Genomic DNA, 27,701 nt, shown 5'->3' on the forward strand with positions numbered 1-27,701 from the left:
TGGCATACGGTACCGACTACATGATTATCTGATTTTGTCTCACTTGAAATTAATTTTTGAAACTGATGGCCTCTTACAACTTTTGTTCACAACCTAAATTGGTTACAAAGGTAACCACTGAATTCTAAGTGGTATCGGTAGTGAATACACTCAATGCATGACTATGAATGATCAGTTAACCACATAAAAATACAAATGTTACCGGAAACATCGCTGTCAAAAGTATCTCCTGAAGAAAGAAGACCACTAGGCTGTGTTTTTCGCAACACATTTCCAAGATTATTTTCCAAATCACTCAACAGCTTTTGAACATTGGGGCTCAAGCCTTGTGATGACCCGTCCTTAACCAAGCTTGGGGCAAATACCTAAAAACATCAAAGTTATAATCAAAGCATAAAGTTTCACAAAGTTGTTTCAACATGACATGTCGTAGCTACATCCAGCAAATAACCATAGGGGCGGCAATTTCAACAACACACAATGATTTATAAGTCTACATTAATCCGACCTTTCAAATACACCAGAAATAAAGTTACTTTTCTGTGTTTTTGGAGTGATTGCCCCATACCCCAATCCCCCCGATGGATTCTCCACTGTCATAAACTTGTTAGTTCAACAAAATCTTCTCATCAAAGCATCACAATAAAATATTAAAGATAAAAAACACAACTATTTTTAACTGGTTGATCCTCCACAAACTATGACTTACTTTTTGCACGCTGTGATATAGGCCATTGACAGGATCGGGCATTGACAATATCAAAACATTACTGTGAAGGTTATCTAATGAAATTGGCTCAGGTTTGAGCTTGAAGAAAACAAGGATATTGTCATGGGTGTTTTTTCCTGTGAGCTGTGAAACAATGGTTGGATTGATAACTTTTTGATTAAACAATTTGAATTTTATAATTCATTCTACAATAAGTCCTTAGGTCTCTTATAAAATTTGACATGATTGTATGTGTAAAAGATATAGCATAAAAAAATTATACAAACAATACAGAATACTATATTACAGATGTATGATTGTACGTATTCTCATGGCATTGCATATGATTTTACTTTTCAAATGACGTATTCTTCTGTTGAATTTCATTCTCTAAAATAAACTTGATCATGAAGAAACAAAAAAGTGCTAATTGTGAGATAACATTTTGTAAGCATAGCACAGAAATTGAAAAATAAACCTTCTTTAACCATTCAATTCAGTAATAACATGTTTTTACAAAACATTTACCTTGTGAGAAAGATGTGTAACATTGTTACCACTATTATTGTAGCCTACTAAACATGTAATACTCATTCAACAATATCCAAACAGTCCGCCCCGATAGCTCAGTTGGTTAGGAGCCTGACTTTATGAAAAAAAACTGTAATATGAAGCGGCGCTGGTTCGACTCTTGGGGTGCGTTTGAGTAATGAATTTCAAGAACAGCTCTCCATTCAGAGACTATTATCGGTGGATGGAATAATTCACTGACAACAACACTTCAACCATCAGAATTTCACTCTGTCAACTTTGGTGACTAGGCTTGCGCCAGTGGTTCCAAGCCTCTACAAGTATGTAAAACTGCCAGGATTAAGTTCTAAAAAAGAAGATTTCTCAATCCAAGAATTAAGATACCCTCAATCAATCAAAACAGGAAAATTCCACTTGACATTGACAACACATCAAAAAACATGTCATATAAACTGGAACAAATAGACTCCATAAACAGTGTTTGCGGTTTCCCAAACAAGTAATGTTATAATTTTAAAATCATTAATCACAAAACATTTAATAACAACTTTTGAGATAAAATATTAAAGCCAACTAATTTTTTTTCATTGTTTGATAGTGCAGCCAACCATTCAGCATTTTGCCTCTGGCCTAGTCTAATCAAATGTGACTTGTAGAAACCAAAATTTCTACTAATAAATAGTTATAAAAATTAGACCAACTAGTTTATTGAACTCAACGGCACCATATCACTTACGTTATTATCTATTTGAAGACGCTTTGATGAATCAAGAAATGAAACTAATGTCATGCAGTTTCCATTTTCCAAAAAAGTGTTTACAGGATCACATTGATATAAGTCGGCAACATTTGACTTAATAAAATTATTTGAAATAAGTTGCACAATAAACTCTTTCCTTTTGTCTTGCGACATGTTATATTTAATTCATTATGAAGAAAACTTGTGAAAATATCTTTCGAACACTTCAGCTGCATCAATGAATCAGACAAGTTTACAGAAAAAAAGTCTCTCGCATAACAGCTTGAAATAAAGTAGAATCGTCTCTGTGAACATACCATGTTTCCATTTTTGTAACGAACTTTTTGTGAAAAGAGTTCAGGTGTTAGATAGTGTTATTGTTACGTAGCCTAAATAGCTCAGCTAAAAACCTTCACTAACCAAAGTTTTGTTATCTAATAACGTAGACAAATGTCAACTCGCAAGCTATATTCCTAATAAACCCTTTGGAAATATAGCCTAATTATATTTAGGCTTGAGACTGGTTATTTTTCATTGATCTTTGTATAAAATGCAATAAATTTTAACTTCTTCAAAAGTAACTACTGTAGCTAACTGAATGAATTATTACAGTGATGTACGCGCATACAAAAAATATTGACCCCGTCAGCGTAAATGCAAACGTTTGCAAAACCATACGCCGTATGCATCAACGTAACTTCTAAAAAAAGTTGGCGGCGTCAACGTTAGCGCATACACTAGCGCAAACTAATTTTGTTTGCTAGGTGCCAAACATTCACACGGTATAAACTACTCGAAACAAACAAGTTTTATTTTAAATTTCCACGAAGAAACACAAGCAGCTGAAAGTGTTCATCTGACATTTTGCTGTGTTTTGGTTCCAATATGTCTTTGCCCATTGAAAACATTCTTTCAACTGCAGCGCTGAAGTTATTGGCGTGTTGTAGCGAAAAAAATACATTAAAAAATATGCGTTGACGCTATGCTCTAAAAAACCGCGAAAACTTTACGGCGTAGCTTCAAGCGCACACTATCCAAAAAAATATGGCCGCAAGCGTTAGCGCAAACAAAAAGTCTACGGCGCAAGTACGCGGCGTAGAATTTGCGGCGTATACGTACATCTCTGTGAATTAATTACCAATTCAGCCTCCTAATAATTTTTCTATCGTTCAATCACAAATAATGAGATAGTCTTTCTCATTACGATTCACAGGTAGGGCTGTTCGATTTGTATCTCACCAACTATAAAATTTCAATGCGTTGCAACCCAGACAGCAAATCAATCGATTTTTACATTGATTTGCAATTGAATCAATGTGAAAACGGTTGTTTTGCGGGGGAGGGTCCACTGTCTGGGTAGGTAGTATTTTACTTTGTTCGTTACGTTATAATAAGCAAACATTATTCGTGGGGGCTGCGATGCAGCCCAGGGTTTCAAAAATCAACCCATCTTTGAACAGTTGTTCCGGCAACTCCATTTGGATTTATAATTGTGTTGACATTGCTTTTACGTACATCATCATCACCATCAGCCAGTCATGCCACTGCCAGTGCTGGAAGATTGCCTCTACATATGTTCTTCACCATTTTGTTTTTCGCTGTTCTCATCCAGGTGATGCCAATCTTTTCTTCAATGTCTTCCCGTCATCTTCTTTTCGGTGTCCTTCTAGTTCTTTTTGTGCATCTTGGTGTCCATTCTGTAAATATTTTGGCCAACCTGTTGTCTGTTATTCTTGCTGCGTGTCCGCCTATTGCCACTCCAGATCTATTGCTGTTTCAATGACGTCTTTAATATGTGTTTTGTTTTCGATAAGTTTATTTCTAATCTTATCTTTTCTATTTATGTTTAGGCTAATAGGCTACTTTCTTTCCATGTTTCTTTGCGCTGTTGCCAGTTTTCTTGTTTGCTGTTTTGTGAGTGATCACGTTTCTGCTTCAATTATGTTAATGTTGGTAATATTGCTCGTCTGTCCATAATTTTTCGTTGCTAAGTGCTATGTAGAATTTTGGCGCAGATTCTACGTTAGAGAATATCTTTCTCACTGGCGCCAAACAGTAGATAGGATTATTATATGCGTCGCTTAGTTAACACGATTTTGAGACCTACAGCAGACAGAGGAACAAGCCAAGTAGATTGAATCTGAACACGGTCTTGAGTTCTGTTAGTTCATTGTGGCAGAAAGGTTGCAAGATCACAAGGTCAGAAGTTTGCAGGTCGTAAGTTTACAAGTCGCAAGGTCACGGGGTTGCAAGTCGCAAGTTTGGCCACAAGGTCACAAGTTTGCAGGTCGCAAGTTTGTTTAACAAACTTAGTGAGCAGATATACTTTGATCCTAAATAGAGCTGGTGTAGACAGTTTAGTCGACTCACCGAGGCAGCAGCAGGGCTTAAAGTGATAAATCCATACAAATAATAATCCAAATGATAATAAAGTCGTAACAGTCATACAGCAATTGATTCTACTAATGCATCTTATTCAAATAGAATGCTTATTCAAATGGAATACAAAATTTACAATTAGTAAATGGTCAAGAAATATTTAACATAAAGTTTCTCAATTTGGTTGGTTGATGCAAGCAAGCGGACAACTATCATTCGCCAACGTTGATATTGCATTCTTCAAGATGCGGCGACAGGCTTCGAAGAGGCAACGCGCCCAGCCAGTATTTACAGTCACATACAGACAAATGACATTTAGACGTTGAATTAACGTTGGCCATGCTATGCCAACGTTTAAATGGATGATGAAAAACGCCAATTAATTTTCAGCTCACAAGATGACATAAAATTGTTTTTTACAGAATTAAAAGTTAAAAATAGCGTTTCTAAAGCAGCAAACTACAGATACTCTGGTGCAAAGGATTGCTGAAATGTAATTGTTTTTTGTACAAGCCGATGGACCACTAACTCCGTAGAAAGAGAGATATGAATTCAAATAAACGCAAGCTTTAGCCTATGCCTGTAAAAGTAACCTACGTTAATAATCTATTAACACGAAGACTCGGTTGGCTTGTTAGAGGTTTTCTTGAAACAATAAGCATTGCTTGCTCGGCTGATACTTGACATGATATTCAAGTCGATTATAAAATTAACATGCTATATTGACTAAATTTTTTATTTTCTTTTATATTGACCGCAGACAGACCACATCATCAATGACTGTACCGTACCATCTTCAAGCCACCTAACGGAGTGGAAGGTCTGCGCGTCTTGGATGATAAAACCAAAGACTGGCTGTTCTGTAGTAGCATTCCAGTGTAGCCTAGTCCGGGAACATCGTAAATCTTGGGTGGTAAAAGGATAGACCCTCGCACCCAGAGGCTCACACGACGACCAGAGGCTTTTGACGCTGGGCCTGTTACCGAGATTGACAGTGAAGTTTCCGATTATTGAAGTTGTTGCTGGGGAATTACGCTATTCCATTCATTAGGTGCCGCTGAATGGAGAGAAGTCATTAGAATACGTTGTTCAAGCACACACCCCGAGAGTCGAACCAGCGCTGCTTGATTTTGAAGCTTCTTCGTTCACGACGTCACTCGCTAACCAACTGAGCTATCGGGGCAGACTAACCAACTGAGTTATCGGGCGAATGATAACTCCAGTCTCAGATTTCAACCTCTTAAATATCTCTTCAACTGCAGATGCAAACATAACAGCTGTAAACAACAGTTTTACGTTAATTTACCTTTATTTCAATGACGTGACTTCAGGGCCAGGCCGTAGCCAGCTGGGGGCCAGGGGGGCCTCGCCCCCCTGGCAAAATCCCAACATTCTCGAGCAACAGCTACAATTATAATGATTCAATTTTTTCGGCCCCCACTAAAAAAAAGTTGGCCCCCTTTGCTCTGCGGTCTGGCTACGGCCCTGTGTGACCTGCTTGCTGGCTGCAGGCGTAATTGTAACGATCGCTTTTGCAGCATTCCCATTGCCCATTATGGCAAATACGTAAAGAAAAGCCACCTCCTTTTAGTGCTAGACTTCAGTCTTCGTTGAAATGAGATGCTGCCAGGACGGCTTTTACGTTGTGCATTTTTTAACTTGGATTGTATGACGTCGAAGTGCAAGTTGTAATTCGAGGTCTTTTACTACTAATAAAACATTTTATCCTCACCAAAGCAGCCATGGAAATGGAAGTTATAATATCAATGCTTATCATATGATTTCAATGGGACTGAGTCAATAAACCATTTAAGTTGTTATTCCTTCGCTTTGCTGTGTGGTGAAAATAGTAGGACAGTAATTTGCCATTCAAAAACGCAATAGGGGAAGGTGGGGTTAGTTAAGTCATGTTTCAGATTTTTCCTTATATTTTTTTACCTATTGTAGATACACCTATGAAACTCTAAGTGAAACAAAGGTAATGATGTATGCTTGCTACTACCTATTTATCAAAATGTTATCTCATGTTTAATTGCCATTTTTATTACCTCAAACATAGAACACCGTTTGACTCAACCAACCCCGCAGGCAGGGTTAGTTGAGTCAGTGGGTGGGGTTAGTTGAGGCGCAATGGCATTCATGAGATGCATAACTTTTTGGGTCTATCTTGGGCACAGCTCCCATCTGGCACCTCTGATCTATACCATCAATGAACGTTTATTGTATTCAGGAGTGGGGAATAACCTACTTTGTACTGTGGGCCACAAAAATTATTAACAATACCAGGCGGGCTACATGGCCCCAAATTCGCCCGTTTCCACAGTCTTTCCCTGAAAAAGGAGTCTTTACTGCAACCAGACCCAAATTTTCCTTGGTTATTTTACCCTACTTTATGTCGTTTCTCTAAGAAAATAGAAATAGGTCTTTACCGCAACCAGGCCCTAATTTCTCTCGATCTCGCCTTACTTCGTGCCATTTCTCTAAAAAAAGTCTTCATACCGCCTAGACCCAAACTTCACACATTCTATCGAAATTAGTGACGTGAAATCTAATACTTTTCATGCTTTTCCTGCGGGCCACATTGTATTGCTTCGCGAACCAAATTTGACAAAATTGGAAGTATTTCCATTGGACACACATAAGTGGTCTCTGAACTAGCTGAACTCCGAGCAGAAGTCACGCTGGAACAAGCTTGATGTGCAGCACTAATATTGGGTGTTTCGAAGGTTGCGGACAACTGATCCGTGTGTTCATTGATTTCTGAAGCACAGTTTTCAGCTTGAATCCCAACACATAACTCTAAAGGTCGGTTGGTAATTTCTGATGGAGCAAAATCTATGTCAGTGAAAATGTCTCTGTACACAGGATATATCCCTGTTGTCTCAAAACCGGCAGCAATATTTTTGTGGGAAAAAGCGTTTTCATAGGCTTGGTTTGTAATGCCAGCCACATCATATATACTACAAATCTTTCTAGGATTATTTATTTGCCAGGAACTCAATGCTCTGCTGTAGTAGGCCTTAAACGGGCCATACACAGCCCTGTCCAAAGGCTGTAATTAATGAGATGTGTGAGGGTGTAAAACTAAACAGAAAAGTAGGCCTAATGGATAATTTTAATCAAATAATAGCTCATTTTGTCCAAGTAACTGATTTAATAATGCACGTTTAGCAATTCAAATTCAGAAGTAAGATTTAAGCAGCCTGCAACTTGAGGTAGGGTTAGTTGAGTCACTGCCTCAACTAACCCTGCAGCTATTGACTCAACCAACCCCAATCCTTCCTAGTGACAATTATTGAACATTATTATCTATACGTAAAGCTTTATCGGTCTTACACAAATGTACGATGCTTAAGATAGCTATAAACTATATGAAACTTTGACGCTGTCTTCGCTTACGCCTAGCATAGCTTCAGCATCCCAATCAACTTTGAGCTGAAAATATTTACTTTTTAGTCCAAAAAATGGCATTTTGCTGACTGTATAACCTGTATAACTTGCACGGCTGCTAAAGCAAGATGGACACAGTTACCCATAATGCTTATTGTTTCTAGCAATTAATCTTCACGAAGTCATGCTTGGTTAGTCAGAAAACAATGGTGACTCAACTAACACCACCTTCCCCTACTTGCTTTCGTATATCTGTTTATGAGAGAGTTCAGACATGACGACCTCCTACAACTTCAAGGCTATACGGTCTTTCGCACTCTGTAATTGGATGCACACTGTGTGTTCTTTTCTTATGTACGTTTGTTTTGCACCCAAACAAAAATAAATCACCATCTATCCGTATCAAGCCCAGCAACAAGCCCCTACTTAACATCAGCAACAAACAAGATAAATGACCTGATAAAACCAAAATAACAAATCTAACAATAGTAAAATAAGGAAAACACAGTTAAATGAAACCAATTTATAAATTTAGGCTAGGTAGAATAGGCTGCAGTCCTGATTTCTACGTTGTAACATTCTCACGTATATCAATCTTTGTTGCAATCGCACAACAAAGCGAAATTGAAATGATATCAATTTTGCGTGAAAATGAAAGAATGTTTTTAATCACTTCTTGAATGTTGATATACTGTACAACAAACTTATCAATTAGCTTGCTGATGGAGAGATTCACTTCCCAGTGGCCTGTGTCAGCTTTGTATTTGTCAACATGTAGACTAGGCCTAGTTTGTTTGTTTATCTTTATCCTGCATTGTGGGAAAGCGGACTTGAGCGCTATGCATCGGTGTACGCCTTCCGACGTACACCTGACCCACGCTGCAGCCGACGGCAATGTCTGTTTCCGGTTGTCTACTCTATTTATGACTTAAATTTGGTACTACCCATTACTCGAAATCGATCACTGGGTAGAGGCAATTATCGTAAAGTTTCTTGCCCAGAGAAATAACAGCAAGTGCGGGTGGCTGGAGTCGAACATGCAGGCTCTCGACTGCGAGCCCAACGCACTAACCACTCGGCCATTGCTGCCGTGTAATTAGCCGAGTAACTAATCATTCTAGCATCAACATTAGAGTTCCCAACAAATGAATCAGTGCAAAACATAGTTTAAGGTTTAAGCCATACTTCAATGTCAAGCGATAAAATAAAACCAGGTTAACGTTAACCAATTCTTTTTTAAAGCGTTTATAAACAAGTAATGTGTTCCATCTTTGTTTCATCGTCTTCAGATCGAAAGCTGGCTGCTCTTTGTGAATCGTAAAAAAATCTTCTTGCATGCAAATGAGGTCGAGAGTCAGTCACTGCGCAGATTTCATCGCTCTCTGAGCCGCCTGACTTTGCTGGTGCATTTCCTGGAAAACTTCGTGTTGCTTTTTTTGACGGTGGAAATACAGTTAGTAAGACAGGCATAAACACAAATGTATGAAGAATCAATACGATGCAAAGACACATCAAAGTAATCAAGGGTGCACGATAGGCATATGACTGACGAAAACATAAAACCAAGTTGACGGTCATTAAAAATAGAGTATAGATTATGGTTTGTGGTGCAGCATTCTTCACTGCCTTTTTTGCCCAATAAGCTCTTCCTCCTTCTAAACCATCTGAAACAAAAGTTAATTTTGAACTTGTCTAGAATCCTTCCAGGTTTCGTTTATATAGGCTACAACATGGCCACCTGGAGATGCGGCCTGATTTGTCACATTTTGCAAATTTTGATTACACCTACTGCTAGTGCTTGACTGACATTTTTTGAGATGCTTTTACTTTTTGCGGTTTCCTAATGACATAAAACTTTCTTGTTGCCTTGGGGAAGCAGTAGCAAATGAGAAAAAGTAAGTTGAAAAACGCAAAATCAGACTGTTATTGAAAAATTAACAGTCTGACTAAAATCTTCGAAATCAAATTTTCTTTGTTTTTCAACATGTGAGGATGTTAAAACCTATTGTGTCATCTGGGGAAAAGAATAAAGAAAGCGTAAAAATCTAATTTTTAAAAAAATTTATTTAAACGTTCGCCCAAAGTTAGAAAAACCTGGACATTTCTGCAAAATGTGACAAATCAGGCCGTATCTTTAGATGGCCATGGCTACAACTACAACAAAACAACTGTGTTGCCTCGCATACTTTGTACTCGCATCGCATCTTCTGTATTTTTCACAAATTTGCATGAGTGACCAGTAGCAGATTAAGGGGGAGGGGGGCGATTGTAGCAATCGTCCCCCTTAAAACACAGAAAACTGCAATAACTTGCAATACAACTATGTAAATAAATCTCACCTGAAAAAACCCGAAGCATTTCTCCGTTTATAACCACACTAAAAGGGAGAGAAAATATAATGCAAGGAAGAGTGAATGAATCTCGACCAAAGCTGAAAAAGCTTAGAATTCCACATACTCCAAACGATACAGATACGCATACAAAAGCACACCAAAATACCACCAAGATTGATTGAGAAAATGTGAGGGAGATCATGACAACAACTGGAAATATAGGATTCTTTGTTAGATACAGAGATCTCCGAAGACATGGAAAGTTTATCTTGTAAATTTAAAAGAAACGATTTTTGTGGTTGATTTCAGTGATGTGATTTCAGCATTTTTTTCCGACAAGCTATCAACAATGTCAGTATGTTTATTTGCCTAAATTGAGGTCATATTATGAACAGCAAATTATTTTCTGACTTTTTTTACTTCCAATTTATTTGTTCTTATCTGGACAACACCAACTATAGGAGTGCAACAAAATGATTCTCCACAAGAATCTTGTAAAGCCTGTAGACTGTAGAGAGCGATCTTTCAATAACATAGTATCAGTAAAAAAGCAAAACCACATTCATCTAAAGCTTAACTTGGTTCAGACAGCAAATCAAGCGTTTGTTAAATTGATTCAACGTCTGCAGACGTGGAATCAATGTAAAAAGCGATTGATTTGCTGTCTGGGTGCTCAGTGAATTGAAATCTTTCAGCAGCGCATAAGTGAATGTAGCCCTAAAGGTTTAACCAAACACTGATTTTAGATCTAAATAGCAAGCTGGTAACACTTACTTAAACTAAACATAAGAAGACAGATCAAAGGATTTTGGAAAGCGCCCGCATTGATACTTTTCCACCAGTCAAGTTCAGGAGAATCAAAATACAATGACGTCACAATAGTTTTATCAATCCGATCTGAAATTTCTTGGAACGACGAAATCAGGGCTTCTCTTTTACCAGGATAATCCGACTTCGACGTTTGATAAAACCACCTTTAGACATAAAAAATTGCCACATTAATAAGAATATAATCCAGTTGCGTATCACCTCTGTGAGTGCGAGGCATGCACTGTATACTTTAATCTAATTCAATAAAAACGAATAAAATTGCTCCATTAAATATTATAAACAATTTTATCTTTGCCAAATAGCAGAAACAAAAGTAAATTAAATAAATATTTTATATATAATTAAGCTTTTTGTTGAATTATAAAGATAATTTTTAAGATAACTTCTTTTCTATGTGTGTGAAAACTCTTTAGAATGTATACACGTTACTGAACCTGACTAATTTTATTTACGCTTGAGCATAACTAATATTATTTATAATAACGCCATTCGTTCATACTCTGTTCTATGGAAACTGGAAACCTAATATTTTACCTGAAGTGACCTACTGTTGTAGGCATTGCATCAACGTGGTGGTGAGACGTTTCACTGGAAGTCATTATGATGTCACGTCTGTAATTTTTGGTAAACATTTCTGTTTGCGTGAAATTCTTCCAAGCTGATTCCCAGTCATGCTTTTCCCAATAATTTTCAAAGCCTTTGAATTTGTACGAAAACGGATCATTTGCAAGAGCATCATCTGGTTGCTCTTGTTCCACTGAGTTAAAATACTCTTTTAAGTTGTAATCAACGCCAGCATTGCTCTCCTCTTCTATTTCTTCAACTTCCGCTGAGGTGGTATAACTGAATATACATGTAACAAATCAATAAAACGACCAAATCCGCAATCGATTCAACGTAAAGTCGGTCCGAATGGATTTTCGTAAAGATATCCTCAATTGCTTGCTATAAGCTTACCTAACATTTCTTTCACTTTTTGAAATTCAAGTTATAATACAATTTGGAATACTATTTGCAAACAATATCTACAAAATTAGCTCTAGCAAAATATGAACTTTAGCTTCGAAAGGTAGAACAAAACATAATAGATCTACAGTAGGCCTGCAAAAGAACTATGTAACCTAACAAACTGAATCAAAATAAGTTAGTCTACTTGAAATAACTTCGAAACCAGTTGTATGACAATGCGTCGTCTATGGCATCGACTTGCAACAGTCTTTGATGAATTAGAAACAGTTCCTGTAAAGCATCTTTGTCCCATGGTTTTCCATTAAATGATCCGTAGACGACAATTTTAGGACCAAACGGCTGAAATGCTTCTTCTACGTCTTCGAAATACTTAAAAGATTCGTGATTCTGAAACAAAGACAAGTTTAGAATAAGCTTTCACAAATTGGCAATTTAAAATAGAGACATAAAATTTCATAGGAGAAAACAAGACTACGGAACTGACCAACAAGGAACCAAAGAGCTAGTGCAAAGTATTTTTTTTTTATAAAACTGTCTCTGAAGTGAAAAGTCAACGTCATTTGATATCCGCTTAACTGGAAATGTATTCTACACTGGAAGAAACCGAATATGCTTTTGACAAGTGCTAGCATTTTGGTAACACAGCGGTAACCTACATATTAATACAATTTTTTTTAATGTTTTTAATTCCGTTAATTCGTTCTTATTAGCATAACATCACATACATTTCAAAAATGGTAATACTCAACCTCTCCTCTCTTCTTTCTACCGCAATGCATGAAACTTTGTGAAGCATATTGGCTACAATTTTTATAGTGACTGTGATACACAATTATTATCAGGTAACAATGTTTCAATTCCAGTTATCAAAGTTTTGTTTTTGGCTACAGCTTCATTCTCACAACCCAGTCAAAAACAAATACGATTATGAAAATAAATCTGCTTAATTACCATAGAAATAAGCTGTACGGGGCTTATTCGTTCCGTGAAATGTAGGCATCCCACATAGCAGCATGCTATGTACGTGAGGTACATAAGTCCACCAATAGCTCGCATGTAATCCGATACAATATGCTCCAGGTACCCATCGAGACGTTTCGAGATCATCTTTTTGAATTTCTAATTAAAAATATAATTAGTTCGTGCTTTTGTGCTCCATTCAAACCGTCGCCATGATTCAGAGATAGATTTTGCTAAATTGGCTTATGCATTTGTCAATATGTAGTCATGATCAATAATAAATTAGGAATGTCCAATTTTGTATTCTGGTTTTGATGGAACATTTCTGTCATGAAATTTGCAAAGATAGGCTATTCTTCCAAGATAAAGCATTTTGACGTCACTTGTAGCCTACCTGAAGCCATGTTGTTTCAGATTTTCTTCTGTTTTCGTCTTCCTTGCTCGCTGAAGTACTAGCAAAGAAAACCACCGTAAAAAATAAATGTGTAAGTTATGCATCTATTCAAAATGACATTGTGTCGTCTAGTTTCAATAATAGTTTATTATTTTTTGGCTGTTTTACGATTTTTGTAATCATTATAAAACAAACCAACTAGAATTGGGATAGTTATTTACAAACATTATCATAGGATAAATTTTAATTATTTAATTATTAGTGTTATATATTAAGTTAATCAAACTCTACTGAAAAACATCAAAGAAAAACAACTTCAATTTTTAGGATACATGCTGCGAAAAGGAACATTAGAACATCTCTCTCTCACAGGCAAAGTTGAAGAGAAACATGCCCAAGGTAGACAAAGATTAAACTACTTAAACCAATAAACTGACAAAACCACCACCAACAAACACCGAATAATACATTTTGGGTAGAGACTAGAGAGGTAACTTTTTTAAACTATAAACAGACATAACTCAGCAACAACACTACATTTAACAATACAAAAACAATTTAGTGTATGATTCTTAAGTATTTCTTTTGAAATATTTTTCTTATAGGCTTAAAAAGTGCGGTATGACTAGCCGAAACACATTCGCTTATTGTTTTTTTGTTTATAATGTTAAATGTAGTGCTGTTGCTGAGTTATGTCTGTTTATACACCTAATACACAGCAAAAGACCGAGAATCTTGGAAACTTTTCATACAAGAGGCAGTCAATGCTTGAAATCATGTACGACAATGAAAAAGAAGATTTAATTATTATTAATTTAATCAATAACTTTCCGAAGAATCAATGAGCTTTGATCTGCAGTGATCTCGAAATGCGTTTGGAAATCAGCATTATTACAACATTCATTCTGGCTTACCCTTCTTCTTGATCGAGGGAATCAGAGAAGCGAGATCCCCGATTGACTTGACGAGTTATAGATCCACAGCAACTGCCTTCTACGCGTCTTTGAAGCCAGCGTTCATATATTTTTACGCAGGCAGGAAAGAAAGTCGCTTGATAAAAAAGTACCAAAGTAAAACCTGCAAATAGATCAGTAACAATAGATCAATGAAACAAATTAATAAGTGCGTATTAGTATTACAAAATGATGTTAGTCATGCACTCATGCTCTCAGTAAATTTTCTGTACACATTGTAACTTTTCAATTCTAACAATTGATAAAAACGTGTAGTCCTACTACTAATAAAAAGGATAAGTCAAGGAAATGATGTGGTAACAGAAAAAATTATAACAAGGTTGAAAAAATGCTAAATCACTGGAAAAACTTAGCGGTTGCAAACCAATAGATAAAACAGAGTAACCTTATAGCGGGTTTAACATACTTTTTTATACACAAAAAATATAACATAATATTTAAAATAAACTCAAACGTTGTGTCCTCATCAGGAATTAAATCTGCAATATACATAAAATGAAAAATCGTAAGATAAATTTGACTTTTTCAAATTTATCTTACGATTTTTCATTTATGTATATTGCAGGTTTAATTTCTGATGAGGACACACGTACATGTCGAATACGTTTGAGTTTATTTTAATTATGTTGTATTTTTTGTGTGTAAGAAAGTATGTTAAAACCGCTGAGGTTACTCTGTTTTATTTCTCTATGGTTCAACAAAGCAAACTCTCTACCAAAGCTTTATCAACAGATAAAACCGCACGCCATTATTATTTTTAGCAATTATGGTGCTTGAAGAAAAATAATGGAAAAATGCGATGATATAATTGTTCACCGTCAGAAGAAAATGACTGCAAAATCGATAAACGTCAGGAAATGTAATTATGAAATTACACATTGGATTCAGTCTGCTATTGAATTAATTGGGATCATAATAAAAATTGATATGGTTCATGATAAATTATTGACAAGCTGAAGTAAGCTACTAACGATAGATCACATGCAAGCCTGCATCAAACACAGTACAGCCTTTGCAAATATCTTGGCTACTCTTACAACTAAGTAAAAATGTACAAGTTGGTCTATGTTATAGCACCACTAACGTAATGGCAATAACTTAAACGTGCGTTTTCCCTCACAACTCAACAGACCTTAGCCTATTCTTACCTATGCAGCAAGTAGCGCACATATTTTGAAACGAAAGCAAAGATTGCGGAAAAGCCATTGACGCAAAGCAAACCGTGAAGAGGCTCCAGTAAAACAGGTTGGTTGAAATGGAGTGCTCGTAAGACTCAACAAAACATTCTTCACAATTTGTTTGACGGTCATCCTTTCGCGTTGTCAAGTATTGGTTGAGATAGACCAGTTGAAATATTCCTTGAAGAACTGAAAATACAACGAAGTCTTCATAAAAATCATGTAACTTACTCCGATTTATAGTTAACAAATTTTGGGATATTTTTCGTCTTTTGCATGAAATGCAAAGTCGATTTGCATGAAGTGCTTTTTACTTGTGCCTGGAGTTTTGAGACATCTAATTCCGGCCTGGTAAGCTAATTTTTCAAGATTGAATCTTTTATACTAAAATTTTCTAGATTGCAGAAATGCAAAAAAGTATATTTTCCGATACCTATAGCTAACAACAACAAAAAATTTGCAAAAAGATGATTTTGCATTGTATGGAAAGTTTGAATCTAGCCTACTACAGTTAAAAACACTGACGAAAAGAATGAAAACGAAGTGATAGCGTACACACCAATACAATTAGCCTACATCGTGCAGCGTCACCTGTGGTTAAGATTGCGCACAATGGAAAATTAAAAGTTGGTATTTCATAAACTAAAAAATGCAGTGTGTACACAGATGTCAAAGTCATTCCCAAAGATAAGCTGCCACAAAGTGCGATGTACACCCCACTGCAAAACAAGAAAAGCTTCTGTACCTCTAAATGTGGAACATCATGTAAATGCTGGACATAAAAATGTGACAGCTTACTCGGCCTACAGTATTGTAAGTAGGCCTAGTGTAAGTTTTAAGGACTCGAAAAGCAAGCAGCAATTTTTTATTGCATGATATTTAGGGTATATAAGTTATGATAAATGCAATTTAGGTTTATTATAGAAGTACGGTAGTAGAAGAGTTGAAATGAGAGCTAAATTTAGCTAAAAGGTAGCTCCACCATCCTCAACTTAAAAAAAATTGTATTCGGATACAATTTTCATGTCATGCCCAAGACAATTGACCTACTACACATTGATCCAAAATCATTCAAAGCGTCTGTTAGTTCTAAACTAAAAAATTGTTAAGTTGTGTCGAACTTGCACAAACGATATTTTACGATAGCAGTTATTACAAACAAACTTACAAAACTGTCTTATGCAAGCTGGAAGAAAACAGAACTAGCATTAAGAAGTCGATGGAACATAACGTTAATCCGTGATACAAGGTGAGATTGACGAGATCCAACCATTGGACATTTAAGGTTTCTGTGGTGAAGGAGGTTTGCGATAAATGACCGCTCTGATACGTGGCTACCTTTTCATCAAATTCTTGCAGCCACAATCTGAAAAAAAAAAAATTAAAAAAGAAATATAAAAAATTGGGACATCAGATAAAACTGAATGTTTCAGTATTAGTCTATTTTCAATGTGTTCACTGTTTAAACGTCATAGTATTTTATTGCAAGGTTGTTTCTTCCGTTGTTGCAAATCTACAAAGGAAGATTGTCGTGTATCGGCAAATCATGATGCTGATTCACATCATCTAATCTAGAAATGACAATCATGAAAACAACCTTGTGTAAGCAAATCGGTGCTCATAGTGTAAGCACTGTAGTGGTTTTTAAGGAGTTGAGCAAACCTTCAAGGCAAGTGAGCGTGAAATGTTTGTGCGTTTACTTTAAACCAGTAGTAAAATCGCTGACTGATAAAAAAAAACGTCCGAGTTAAACTAAGCTTTGTAAAGTACAACAGACTCTCGGCATAAAGATCTAAAGTTTTAAACTACACATTGAATCAAAATTCTTAGAAGCGTCCGATAGATGCCTTCACCACTCGGCAGACAACTCACTTTTTCCTGCTCAAAGTCAGACTTCTTTGCTGAAGCTAAAGAGCAGAAATACTGTAAGGCTGTAGGCGAATAAGATGTGCATCAAAGCAGCAGCGAATCCAGGGTGACACTTAACCACATGTCCGCTAAAAAAAACGAGAAGGAGCATTTTTTTACAATCCTGTCGTTCGCTTGCTCAATTCCATTTGATGAACACAACTGTGTTTTTAGCCATGGATTTAAGAAATCGAAATGTTATGTGTCCTTCAACAATTAATACAATAATGCAGTATTTTGAGGTAAACCACAAAATACACAAATCGTAACTGTCCCACTGTCCATTTTCTTTTACAAGTTTTGGTTTTTTAAACTTTCGGCGCCCCTTAAATTATTTTCTGGATCCGCTGCTGCATCGAAGAACATACATTACAACAGAAAGAACTCAGTCGTTCAAGTCATAGACATATACATCTATAAAGTACATATTAATATTTGGCGTCGCTGTAAATTACATCGAGGACGACCTTGATTGCACTCGGCCTTGTAACGATTTCAGTTTGGCATGTAAAACTGCATGACCGCACATGAACCGAGACAGAATGAAGGGTATATGAATTTTTGGCACAATTTCTGACAATCTATGTAAAAAAGGTTTTAACTAGCCTCAGTCCAAATGTTCAATATGACATAATAATCATTCGCATATATTCGTAACGTTTAATAGTAGTAGATAAACGTAAGGTAGGCCTAGGTAATTTTCCGTTTCAAAAATGTTCCCTCGAGATAAAATTAAAAAGTCGTTTGTAATTCGATTTGGTTTAATCGATTATTCGAAATAGTCCGCGGAGCTGAAATGTTTTTAAGAGTTCAATTGGAAACTCTTTAAATCTATTTACTTAATGTAATAATCGCATTACGTTTTCAGGTTTAAGGTTTGACTTCATTAATTTTAAACACCTTGGAGAGACGACCGCCTTTTCGCTTGAAATATTCACCACAAACCTTACAACGCACAACGATGAAAAGTTTATAGGGTTCGACAAAAGGGTAAATTGGCCTCGTCGTCAGCGAGCGCATCTCTTTTTTTGTGCAGATAGTAGGTTCAAATCAAGAGTAGGTAACTTAATTTAGTGATTAACTTTCAGGAAATCGCATAATGCAGTTAGCCTAACTGTAAAGTGAAGTTTTTAACGCTGAAATCATCAAATTATTTGCCATCGCATGGAAGATTTTGATTGCTGCAATCACGTCTCAATTCTCAACTCACTTATGAAAGCGACAAGCATATGGATTCTCGCGTAGTGGAATTGTAACATTCGTTTGACGAATGAATAAAAAAGTAACAGCTTTGCAACATTTTGATACATCACCTTGATCTTGTTTTATGGCCTTCTGTGTCTTGCAAAATATAATTGATTCGAATAGCACCAAGCGAAGCTGCCACGTTGATCATGTTCTCATCAACCAGTCCGATGCTTTCTCCGACAAAAACTGGACAAATTATACCCAATCGGTTTAAAAAAAAGTATTACAAGCACACAATCAAATGAAGAAAAAGTTGTCAATGTTAACTCAAATTAAAACAAAACTGTCCCAAAAAAAAATATATATATATACAGTTCAGACATGGCTATGGCTCAGACATACTGTATTGCATTTCGAGATCGGCTTCCATTTTATTGCATTTCAACCAAACAAAAACCGTTTGCAACAGCATTAAAGATAAAAACTACTTATATATTGAGTGTGCCGGCCTATAGACTACGCAGCACGAAAACAAATTTAGATCTATCAAAAATATTATTAAATTCACAACATATCGATTTGTTAAAATACAATAAAACTGCTTAATATAGGTCTATTTAAAATAAAGCTATCGAATTTCTTCTAAAAATAAAAAAGTAATTTAAGGTGCTATGTATCTTATAGGTTTTGCTACGAAAACAGATATAAAATTATTGGCAAATCACATGGGCTAGGCCTAGCGAATTTCGCTAGGTTTGTGATATGCAAGACGATTTTTACTTTAACGCAATGACTTATTGAAAAAATTTATAGTTTTGTTGTGCAGAATGTGGTCAAACCACATTTCATTGACAGCAAGTTTGATCAAAAACCAAAAAAGAAATGCATGTTATCACGTGACAATGAATTTATGCATATTATAATGAACTGCATGTTATCACGTGACAATGAATTTATGCATATAATGAAAATTTTGACATCACTTTTGTAGTAAACATGCACCAAGTGACATGTTTGTAGTGTAATAAGGCAAACCGGGGCGTGTTGGCACAAGGGGCGTGTTGTCACAGCAATTTTTTTTTGTACTTGCACTGACTGCTTGGAGTCTATATTTGTAGCACGTGCTTCGTTAAGAGTCATTTTCATTTTGAAGCTAGGAAAGTCAAGAAAAGACAGCAAGTTTAGCTTAAATTAAATTATTATCAAAAATTTGGTCATCGATGTAAATTTCACCAACTTTTCAAAATTGTGTGACGCTTTCGTAAGAGCAGTCTGACCGCAAGTATGAAAGCGTTTTTATGGCTTATTATGTTAGAAGTTTAGCTGACACTTTAGAAGTTAATAGCTTGCCTTTTCTAGCCGCCATTAAAACTTTTGTCTGACTACGTACGTCGGGGCGAGTTGTCACAGCTGTGATGATGGTCACAGCTTACGAGAGGCAGAAGCAAAATTTGGCATAAACTACCGAGCCCTTGGTCGATATGTGAAGGCAAGGAAACAAGACCAAAAGCAGTCGTTGAATTAATTTCAACTTGTCTATAAATGTGCAAATTCCATGTAATAAAAGTTGATTTTGTAAGGCAAACCGGGGCGTGTTGTCACATGTTTGGGGTTTTTCGATTTGTGCTTTTGCTATATACAATGCAAGTGATTTGGTCATATCATTCGTACGCTGTCCACTTACACTTCCTTTTGCCACTAGTTAAACTTTTTAATCGCAAAAGGATTTCAAGAAAATCAAATTTTTGTAAAAAAAAAAATTGTGACAACACGCCCCATATTTGTGACAACACGCCCCGTGCTGGGGTTTGATTTGATTTTCTTAAAATCCTTTTGCGGTTAAAAAGTTTAACTAGTGGCAAAAGGAAGTGTAAGTGGACAGCGTACAAATGATATAACCAAATCACTTGCATTGTATATAGCAAAAGCACAAATCGAAAAACCCCAAACCTGTGACAACACGCCCGGTTTGCCCTAATTAGCCTACCCAATCTTAGCGTAACAATAAAACATCTCATTTAAAAAAAAAAACTTAAAAAAGAGACTAAAAACAGAATATATTTATTCACTTTCGGTGACAGAATATTCAACCGATACATAATTATAAGTAACAGAATATTCACTATATTTGAAATTCAACAAACATTACAGAAATAAACAACAAATTGTCTTTTTTGTGTGGCAAGTGTGGTCCAAGAACTTACAAAACGCGGATTGGGGCCAAACTTTTTACCCTGGCGCAAATATAGCTTCAAGCTTTGAGTTGTTAAATTCAAATGGACATAAAAGCTTCTGTTTTCAGTTTTAGCTGATAATAACTCTTCATATTACAGCAGTAGCCTAACAGTTTATACCTGAGATTTTTATTTTGTAGTGCAACGTGTAAATATCAATGGTAAAATGTGTAGAATAAGCAAATTATTACACAGCCCCTAAAGATTGTATATCTCTTGATTACGGTAGAACAGGGGTTCCAAACCTGGGAGCCATGACCTCCTAGTGGGCCATGAACCTTTTTCAAGGGGGCCATGAAAAAATTTGAAAAATAATATTTTTTTAAATTTATTATCTTTAAGTCCACTCCTCAACACTATATAACAAAAGGTATAAATTAAAATTTAATAAAAATACTAGCATCATTCTAATTACCGGTTACTGTATAAACAAGTTTTTTAATTAAAATGACTTTTCTTAATTTTTTCAAAAGGTTGAAAAAAATAGGGGGGTCATTGATTTTTCAAAATTTACAAAGGGGGCCACGGTGTGAAAAAGGTTAGAAACCCCTGCGGTAGAAGCTCTATTTTTTTGTACTTGTGATAAAACAAATTTTGTTTATGAATGCATTGAGTTGCGAGCACTAAAACGCATTGCATTGAAAAAAGTACATACTTGATTGAACAGTTATTGACTAGAACAAAACCACCAAAAAACATCGAGAGAAAATATTTTCAATCAAAATTTCTGTCTGGAATGACTTCCGATTAATGTCAATTAAATCCACTGCACAATACGATTAAGAACCGCAATACGTCTTTAAAAGCAATCAGTGTCAAAAATGAGAGCCACTTAGTTGCAATATACCACTTACTTCTTTTTTGTTTAAGATTGCAATGAGATAGAGAAGAATTTAAGGATGATTCTCCAGCCAGTGACGTTGGCTGCAAGGTTCCCCACAATGCACCAGTGTTGCTGTCAATCTCAACCTTAAATATCAACGAATCTGTGCTTGATGAGCTATAGAACAGAAACAAAAACAAACATTAGCAAGAAATGCATTTCTAATTATTAGTCGTGTGAATATTCATAAACTAATCCAGATAACTTATCTTTACAAAATCTAAATAACGAATATTTCTATTAAATCGAAATGTACAAGTTGTCGTCTGCATAGTGCATAGCCGAGTGGTGAGAGACCTGAAACGCACTCGAAAGGGCGTCAGTTCGACACCGCTCAAGAACATGCGTCTGTGTCTTTGGCATGATGCTAGAAGGCGTGTCTGAAGAATGAAGATTGGCTTCCTTGCCTTCCCATCCACTCGATCTAAATCTTCAACCACCGGGCGCAAGCCTGGATACTAGCACTAGGCTAAATGTTGGCTACTGAATGGCAATTTCGCTTTTTCGATACATTTTGTCCTGCTAGAACAGGGGTGGGCAAATTTTTTAACACAAGGGCCAGTTAGGAAAATATAATGCTTACAGGAGTGCCGCACATCAAATAAACACTAATTCATATTTTCAGCAATGGAGTTTATCTTATTGAAATTTTGTACAAGAATGTCATCCTCCTGCAGTGAATTCAATTCAAGCTAGATTTCTCCAGGCGCAAAACATATTTCACAGGTACAGGGGAGTGAAAAGACGGTCATATCCAAGGGCGCCGGAAGCAGAGGGGCAATGGTGCCCTTTTAAGGTTGCACATTTTGCAATACGATATAACAATTTCAGCTATTCGCTTTTAGCCTAATTATAATCTTTCATTTCTGCCTCAAAATAATATTCACGACACAAAATTCTGTATCACAGTGGGTTAGCTTACATCATTATAACATAGCATGATGCTCTTCCGTGCCATTGTTCTTTGTATACTGAACACTTGTATCATTGTTCGATGATGAGCTGATGGATAAGCATTATCGCTATATCTTATCTTAAAACTTAAAAAAAATTGGCCTTTCAGCAACAAAAGTGCCCTTTTTTCATAATCCTGCCCCCCCCCCAATCAAAAATCGTTCCGGCGCCCCTGGTCATATCACTTCTTAAGCTTCGAAATTGTGTAAATCGAGATGAAAATAGCCTTAATTTAAATAGCCTTATTTGGGGAAAAATAGCTGGAAGATGAAGGATCGCACAAAAAATAGAAAAGGGCCGCATGCGACCAGTGGGCCGCACGTTCCCTCCTCTGTGCTAGAAAGTTATAATAATGATGACTTTGAAGATGGAACACACACAAACACAACAATGGCTGTATTGCACCAACTATCAAAGCTTAATTATAATGTGACAAATATTAAAAATGCCGTTTATTAGCTCAGGTCACTCAATTAAACTTCTTTGAAGGGAAGAAATATGTAACAGCAAAGAGCTGTGCTACAGTTTAACTGATAAAAAATATAAACCAAGAAAAACCGTTCATTACCGGTACGGTAAGAATTTATTACCATATAAGCATTTCCATAAGTGGGTCGATGATGCACGGGGAGTTGTTTGAATAGCCGCTCGCAAAATCAAACGACTTTTTGCAGACGTCCCTAAAAAAACTTTGCATAAGAATTTAAATGCTTCCCCAATCTGGGAAGAAGAAATACTGTTGAATATTTTTAGAATAATTCTCTATCACACAGCAGCCTATATTCCACTTGCACTTGGTACCCATTACACTAGTATGACTATACCGACTGTACAGTGGCAAAAGCTCAAATATTACATTCGAATGGGCGCCAGTTCAATACCGCTCAGGAGCATCCGTCTGTTTCTTTGACAATACGCTTAAAGGCATGCCTGAAAGTGGACATGAAGATTGCATTATTTTCCTTTGTCCAATTAACCTAAATTTTCAACCACCAAGCATGGATATGTCGAAAAATTCTATGACTATTCCGTAACTACACCGTACACCCCCACTTAGGCTACACCCTAGACTTATTTTCACACAGTAGCCTAATCCATATTTCGAGCAACCTTACGACCGAAGATAGCTAAATAAGTTAGAAGCTGAATAAATTTTGAAACACACAATAAAAGGGAAGACAAAAATTTTCTACTCCCTTAAGATAATTTAAAAAGTTGTAAAAGTTGTCAATATAGTATATTTGTGTTGTAGTATAGCCTACTTATAATATACGTTATTCAAAAGGGTTATAGGCAAATTGTTCGTAAACAATTGTTCGTAAAACAATTGTTCGTAAACAGTTGTTCGTAAAACAATTGTTCGTAAGCAGTTGTTCGTAAAATGAAATCCCTAAAACAATTCTTCGTAAATCGTTTCTTGGTATAAATTAATTCTCAATTGCATGCACGAAGAAATGCTTATGAAGAATTGTTTTACGAAGAATTAATTTTACGAACAATTGTTTGACGAACAATGTTTACGAACAGTTGTTTTACGAACAACTGTTTACGAAAAAAACGTCGGACACCATTCAAAAGTAATCATTAAGTACTTGAATAAAATGTCCTTTCGAAGATGAGGATCTGGATACCGGATTTTTGTTATTGATTTGTGCAAGATTATTACTTCATTTAGCAAACCGTCGCTCAATGCATCATGACTGGTCTTTATCAATAATTTCCCATTTTGTCGGCCGCTGCCAAGAATATACCAAGTATCTCCAAACCACGCCTGAAATGTAATATAATATGATTCAAACTCGCCCAATGTAATTGTAAAGATCAGAGCCTTGAATTTTTGTGAGTTACACTAAAAGTAAAATTAAGTTTAAACTCTCAAGTCGTTTTTTCGTCATTGGAGAAGTACTGTATTTGTGTCTGTACTGTATTTGTGATTCAATTGTAATTTCTTGAACAGCATTGTCTCTTCATTATTTGTTAACATCAAAGAACTGCTTGAAAAGATACTAGAAGCCTGAGAATCGTTGATCTTGCGCGCGTGTCGCTTCTCAAGTTAGGCTGTTGTGTAATGACAGAATCGGTGGTAGCTCGTAGCTAGCGATGTAATATTACCGATGCAATAAATTGCTACGATAGCTTACTGTACATTCTCAGTGAGTTGTGCTGTGGAAATGTATGCGATTATTGCATGTTTAGAATTCCTAAAAGCTTAGCGAGGTTCTTATGACTCATTGTTTTTAATGTGACTGAACCATAGCTTAGCCTACATAACATCACAGGGTTAGTCAATAGTCAAGCCAAGGCCTATGAGAGGGGGGTACGGAGGGTACGGCGTACCCTTGAGGGCCCAGGTATGTGTTTGTTGGGGGGCCCGAAATTGTGATTTTATAGTTTATGCGCAAAAATGTTTGGTAAAAACTATCCTAAACGACTAATTTCAAGCATAAAAGTTGTTATTCTTTAGTTCTGGGGGCCCGTAATTTAACAAACGGGCCTAGAAAGGTAATCGAGTGCTTTGCGAGCAAATTAGGAGCCCAAAGTGGTAATTTAATGCTTTATGTGCAAAAATGTTTTGTTAAAAGCACCCTAAATTAAAGCATAAAAGTTAGTTATTCTCCTGTCCGGGTGTTTTTGGATTTTTTTGTGTTTTTTAAAAACTAGGCCTATTTGAAAAAGGTAGTTTCACGCTTATTTCACTTTAGAATGAATTTCGGAGTTAGAGCAGGAGCCGGAGAATACTTTCGGAGCAGGACCGGAGCCGGAGTAAAAAAAAGTGACTTCTGTCGTTCACCTCTGCTAGTGCTGCTAATGTGGTGAATGCAAAAGTTAATGAAGAAAGGTTATTGGTTAGATGATTAATTTGATTATGTTTTAACAAGATGTTATGTTTGAGCCTTGGTAGAGAGCTTGGCTTGTACCAGATACAGTCATATAACACTCAATAACGTTAACGGATTTAACATTAAACACACAAAAAAGAAAACAAGAAAAAACTACTAAATCCAACGCTTTCGACACCACATAGTGTCCTCACTCCTCATCAGGAATAATTATACGCTACATCCAAGAGAAATAAAAAAATGAATTTAAAAATTTTACATTAAAGCTGTACAAGCGACACCTCCCAAAAGCACCATAAAAACTGACACACGAGTTCAATGCAGGATGCACAAATTGGCGGGGGACAGATAACATGATATGCACAACACCAAACATTAAATAATAATAATTTTATTGCAGCCTGATACTATTATTGTGCACAGATGTCCAATTCTTCAGTAAAATGTTGTATGGTGTGCAATAGCCTAGCCCTAAGCAAACATCACGCGTTTTGCCCAAGACAAAGGGGGCCCGGAGTGAGAGGGGGGCCCGGAGTGACTGTTCGTACCCCTAGTGAAAATTTCTCTCAGAGGCCCTGGTCAAGCACACAAACAACCATGGAAGAACCCGTTGTAAGAATGGTCTCTTATTGGGTTTGAGTTTGAAGCAAAAGCAGCGTATGACATTGCTACAAAAATTCAATTTCCTTGGTTACTGATGGAGCGTTTTCATCAATGAAGAAGATTTTTTTTCAGCAAACTATAAATATATTTCTAAATATTGGAATTGTTATAAACCTTAATCAAATCTATTACCTGTTCAAATTGACGAATTTTAGCAGCTTGTTCATCTGAAGACACAAACATTTCCTTGACTGACACTGTTTGGACACTTCCAGGCATAGGAAAGGGCGCAGAAGTAAATATAAGAATTGTCATAATGATTGCAAAAATTGCAGGTAGCAATACAAAGCAACTGCTATGATAAAAAATTAAAGTGCCACTTCGTCGAATTCCGTTCTGAAAATATTGTTAATTAGATTAAATCTTACAGCATCAGTGCTGGACAAAAGCAGGATAATCAAAAAGTAAAGAGCCCAAAATATGGACACTCATGTTCAGCACAGTAAGCGAACTACTCGGTATGCGACAACTTAGCAAGTGCTTCAACTCAGCAAGTAGGCCTACATTTCAGCTACTGCCAAAGTTCATCTAGCATCGAACTTGCTAGGTCATCGCTTGCTAAACTGAATTTCTGACTTATTACATGCCAAGTATGGATTTGGTCAGTTTTTACTTCCTTAGGTTCATCATTTAGCCTACTAACTTTCAGCCACTGCTGAAATATTGCTAGCTCTGTTGTCACTTGCTCAACTGCAGTGTGCTGAGTTGCAGGGAGACTCATTCAGCACACATTTAAAAAACTAAATTGTTTTCATTGGCTTGTTTTCGTTTTTATTTCTTAATAACACTGAAGATGAAAGCAGATTAGTTTTCGAAATGTTTGCTGATCATGAGTTTAGTATCTACATTTTACGCTCTTTATCTTTTGATTAGAAACAACAATTTTTTTTTACATAGAAATTAACTTTTCACAAACCTATTAAAATCGATTTCTTTCTTTACTTACGGTATATTTCATTTTTGTAACATGCAAATCGCCACGTGAATGGTCGAGACTTTGGGTGAATTGCATAGTTAGTCACACAGTGTAAACATTAAATAGAACTTTTCAACACTTACCTCTAATGTTGCTGTAAATTTGCTTGAAATCTTTCCCAGCTTGTTTGGATTGGCATTGTTACGTGACCTCCTGCCGCTTTCGTCCATTGCCTAACGATTTCACAAATATGTCGAAGAAACGGTTGGTAGATTGTAACTAATTTCAGTCTTTTCTCAACATTTGTTTGTAGCCTACTGTAGATTATAATTTGTGTCGTTTATTCAAGTTCATTCTTCTGCATTTGTAAAAATTAAGAAAAACTCTTAACAATGTTGTTACTGACGATCGTCTGAGGAAATTTTTGTTTTTTGCTTGTGAGTAGAAATCAACGCAATACAACAAGATTTATGATGATGTCATAATGAGTCAAATGGCATGCCACTACGCAATTTATTGAACTCAGTTGTTGAGTACATAAAAGATGCAGTAAAAGACGTTGTTTTTCTTTGAAATACACCACAGCTCAATTTCTACAGTAGTTTCACACCACTTTTTTCATCAAAGTCGCAGCCGACTGTTTGAAAGAGAGATAAGCATCGCTCTGGAACGGTGGGAAAAACTCTTGCATGACGCGCGAAAGGGCATCGGTTCGACACCGCTCAGGA

At 36.2% G+C, this 27,701-nt stretch overlaps 2 protein-coding genes across 2 annotated transcripts in view; both read right to left on the reverse strand.

The window, feature by feature from the left end:
- Positions 1 to 2,153, reverse strand: part of LOC145779928 (cytoplasmic dynein 2 heavy chain 1-like) — a 40,167-nt gene extending 38,014 nt beyond the window's left edge. Inside the window, exons 1-3 of the mRNA XM_082591610.1 lie at positions 1,977 to 2,153; positions 710 to 853; positions 203 to 365 (exon numbers count right to left, since the gene is read on the reverse strand). Coding sequence (XP_082447736.1) covers positions 203 to 365; positions 710 to 853; positions 1,977 to 2,153 — 484 coding nt within the window. The remainder of the gene's footprint in view (positions 1 to 202; positions 366 to 709; positions 854 to 1,976) is intronic.
- A 5,937-nt stretch (positions 2,154 to 8,090) lies between these two features.
- LOC145779813 (patched domain-containing protein 4-like) lies at positions 8,091 to 27,321 on the reverse strand. The gene is made up of 17 exons (XM_082591462.1): positions 27,117 to 27,321; positions 26,190 to 26,393; positions 24,147 to 24,325; positions 23,145 to 23,234; positions 21,572 to 21,717; positions 18,609 to 18,729; positions 16,556 to 16,753; positions 15,979 to 16,106; positions 15,358 to 15,576; positions 14,150 to 14,312; positions 13,236 to 13,293; positions 12,833 to 13,000; positions 12,066 to 12,268; positions 11,447 to 11,755; positions 10,856 to 11,055; positions 10,088 to 10,291; positions 8,091 to 9,412 (listed from the first exon to the last, which is right to left on the reverse strand). The coding sequence occupies exons 1-17, from the start codon at positions 27,201 to 27,203 to the stop codon at positions 8,994 to 8,996; spliced, it is 3,096 nt and encodes a 1,031-aa protein (XP_082447588.1). The 5' UTR covers positions 27,204 to 27,321; the 3' UTR covers positions 8,091 to 8,993.
- Between the last annotated feature and the right edge of the window lie 380 nt (positions 27,322 to 27,701).

The sequence above is a fragment of the Aplidium turbinatum genome, chromosome 11, assembly GCF_918807975.1.
Source record: "Aplidium turbinatum chromosome 11, kaAplTurb1.1, whole genome shotgun sequence".
Taxonomy (NCBI): Eukaryota; Metazoa; Chordata; class Ascidiacea; order Aplousobranchia; family Polyclinidae; genus Aplidium; species Aplidium turbinatum.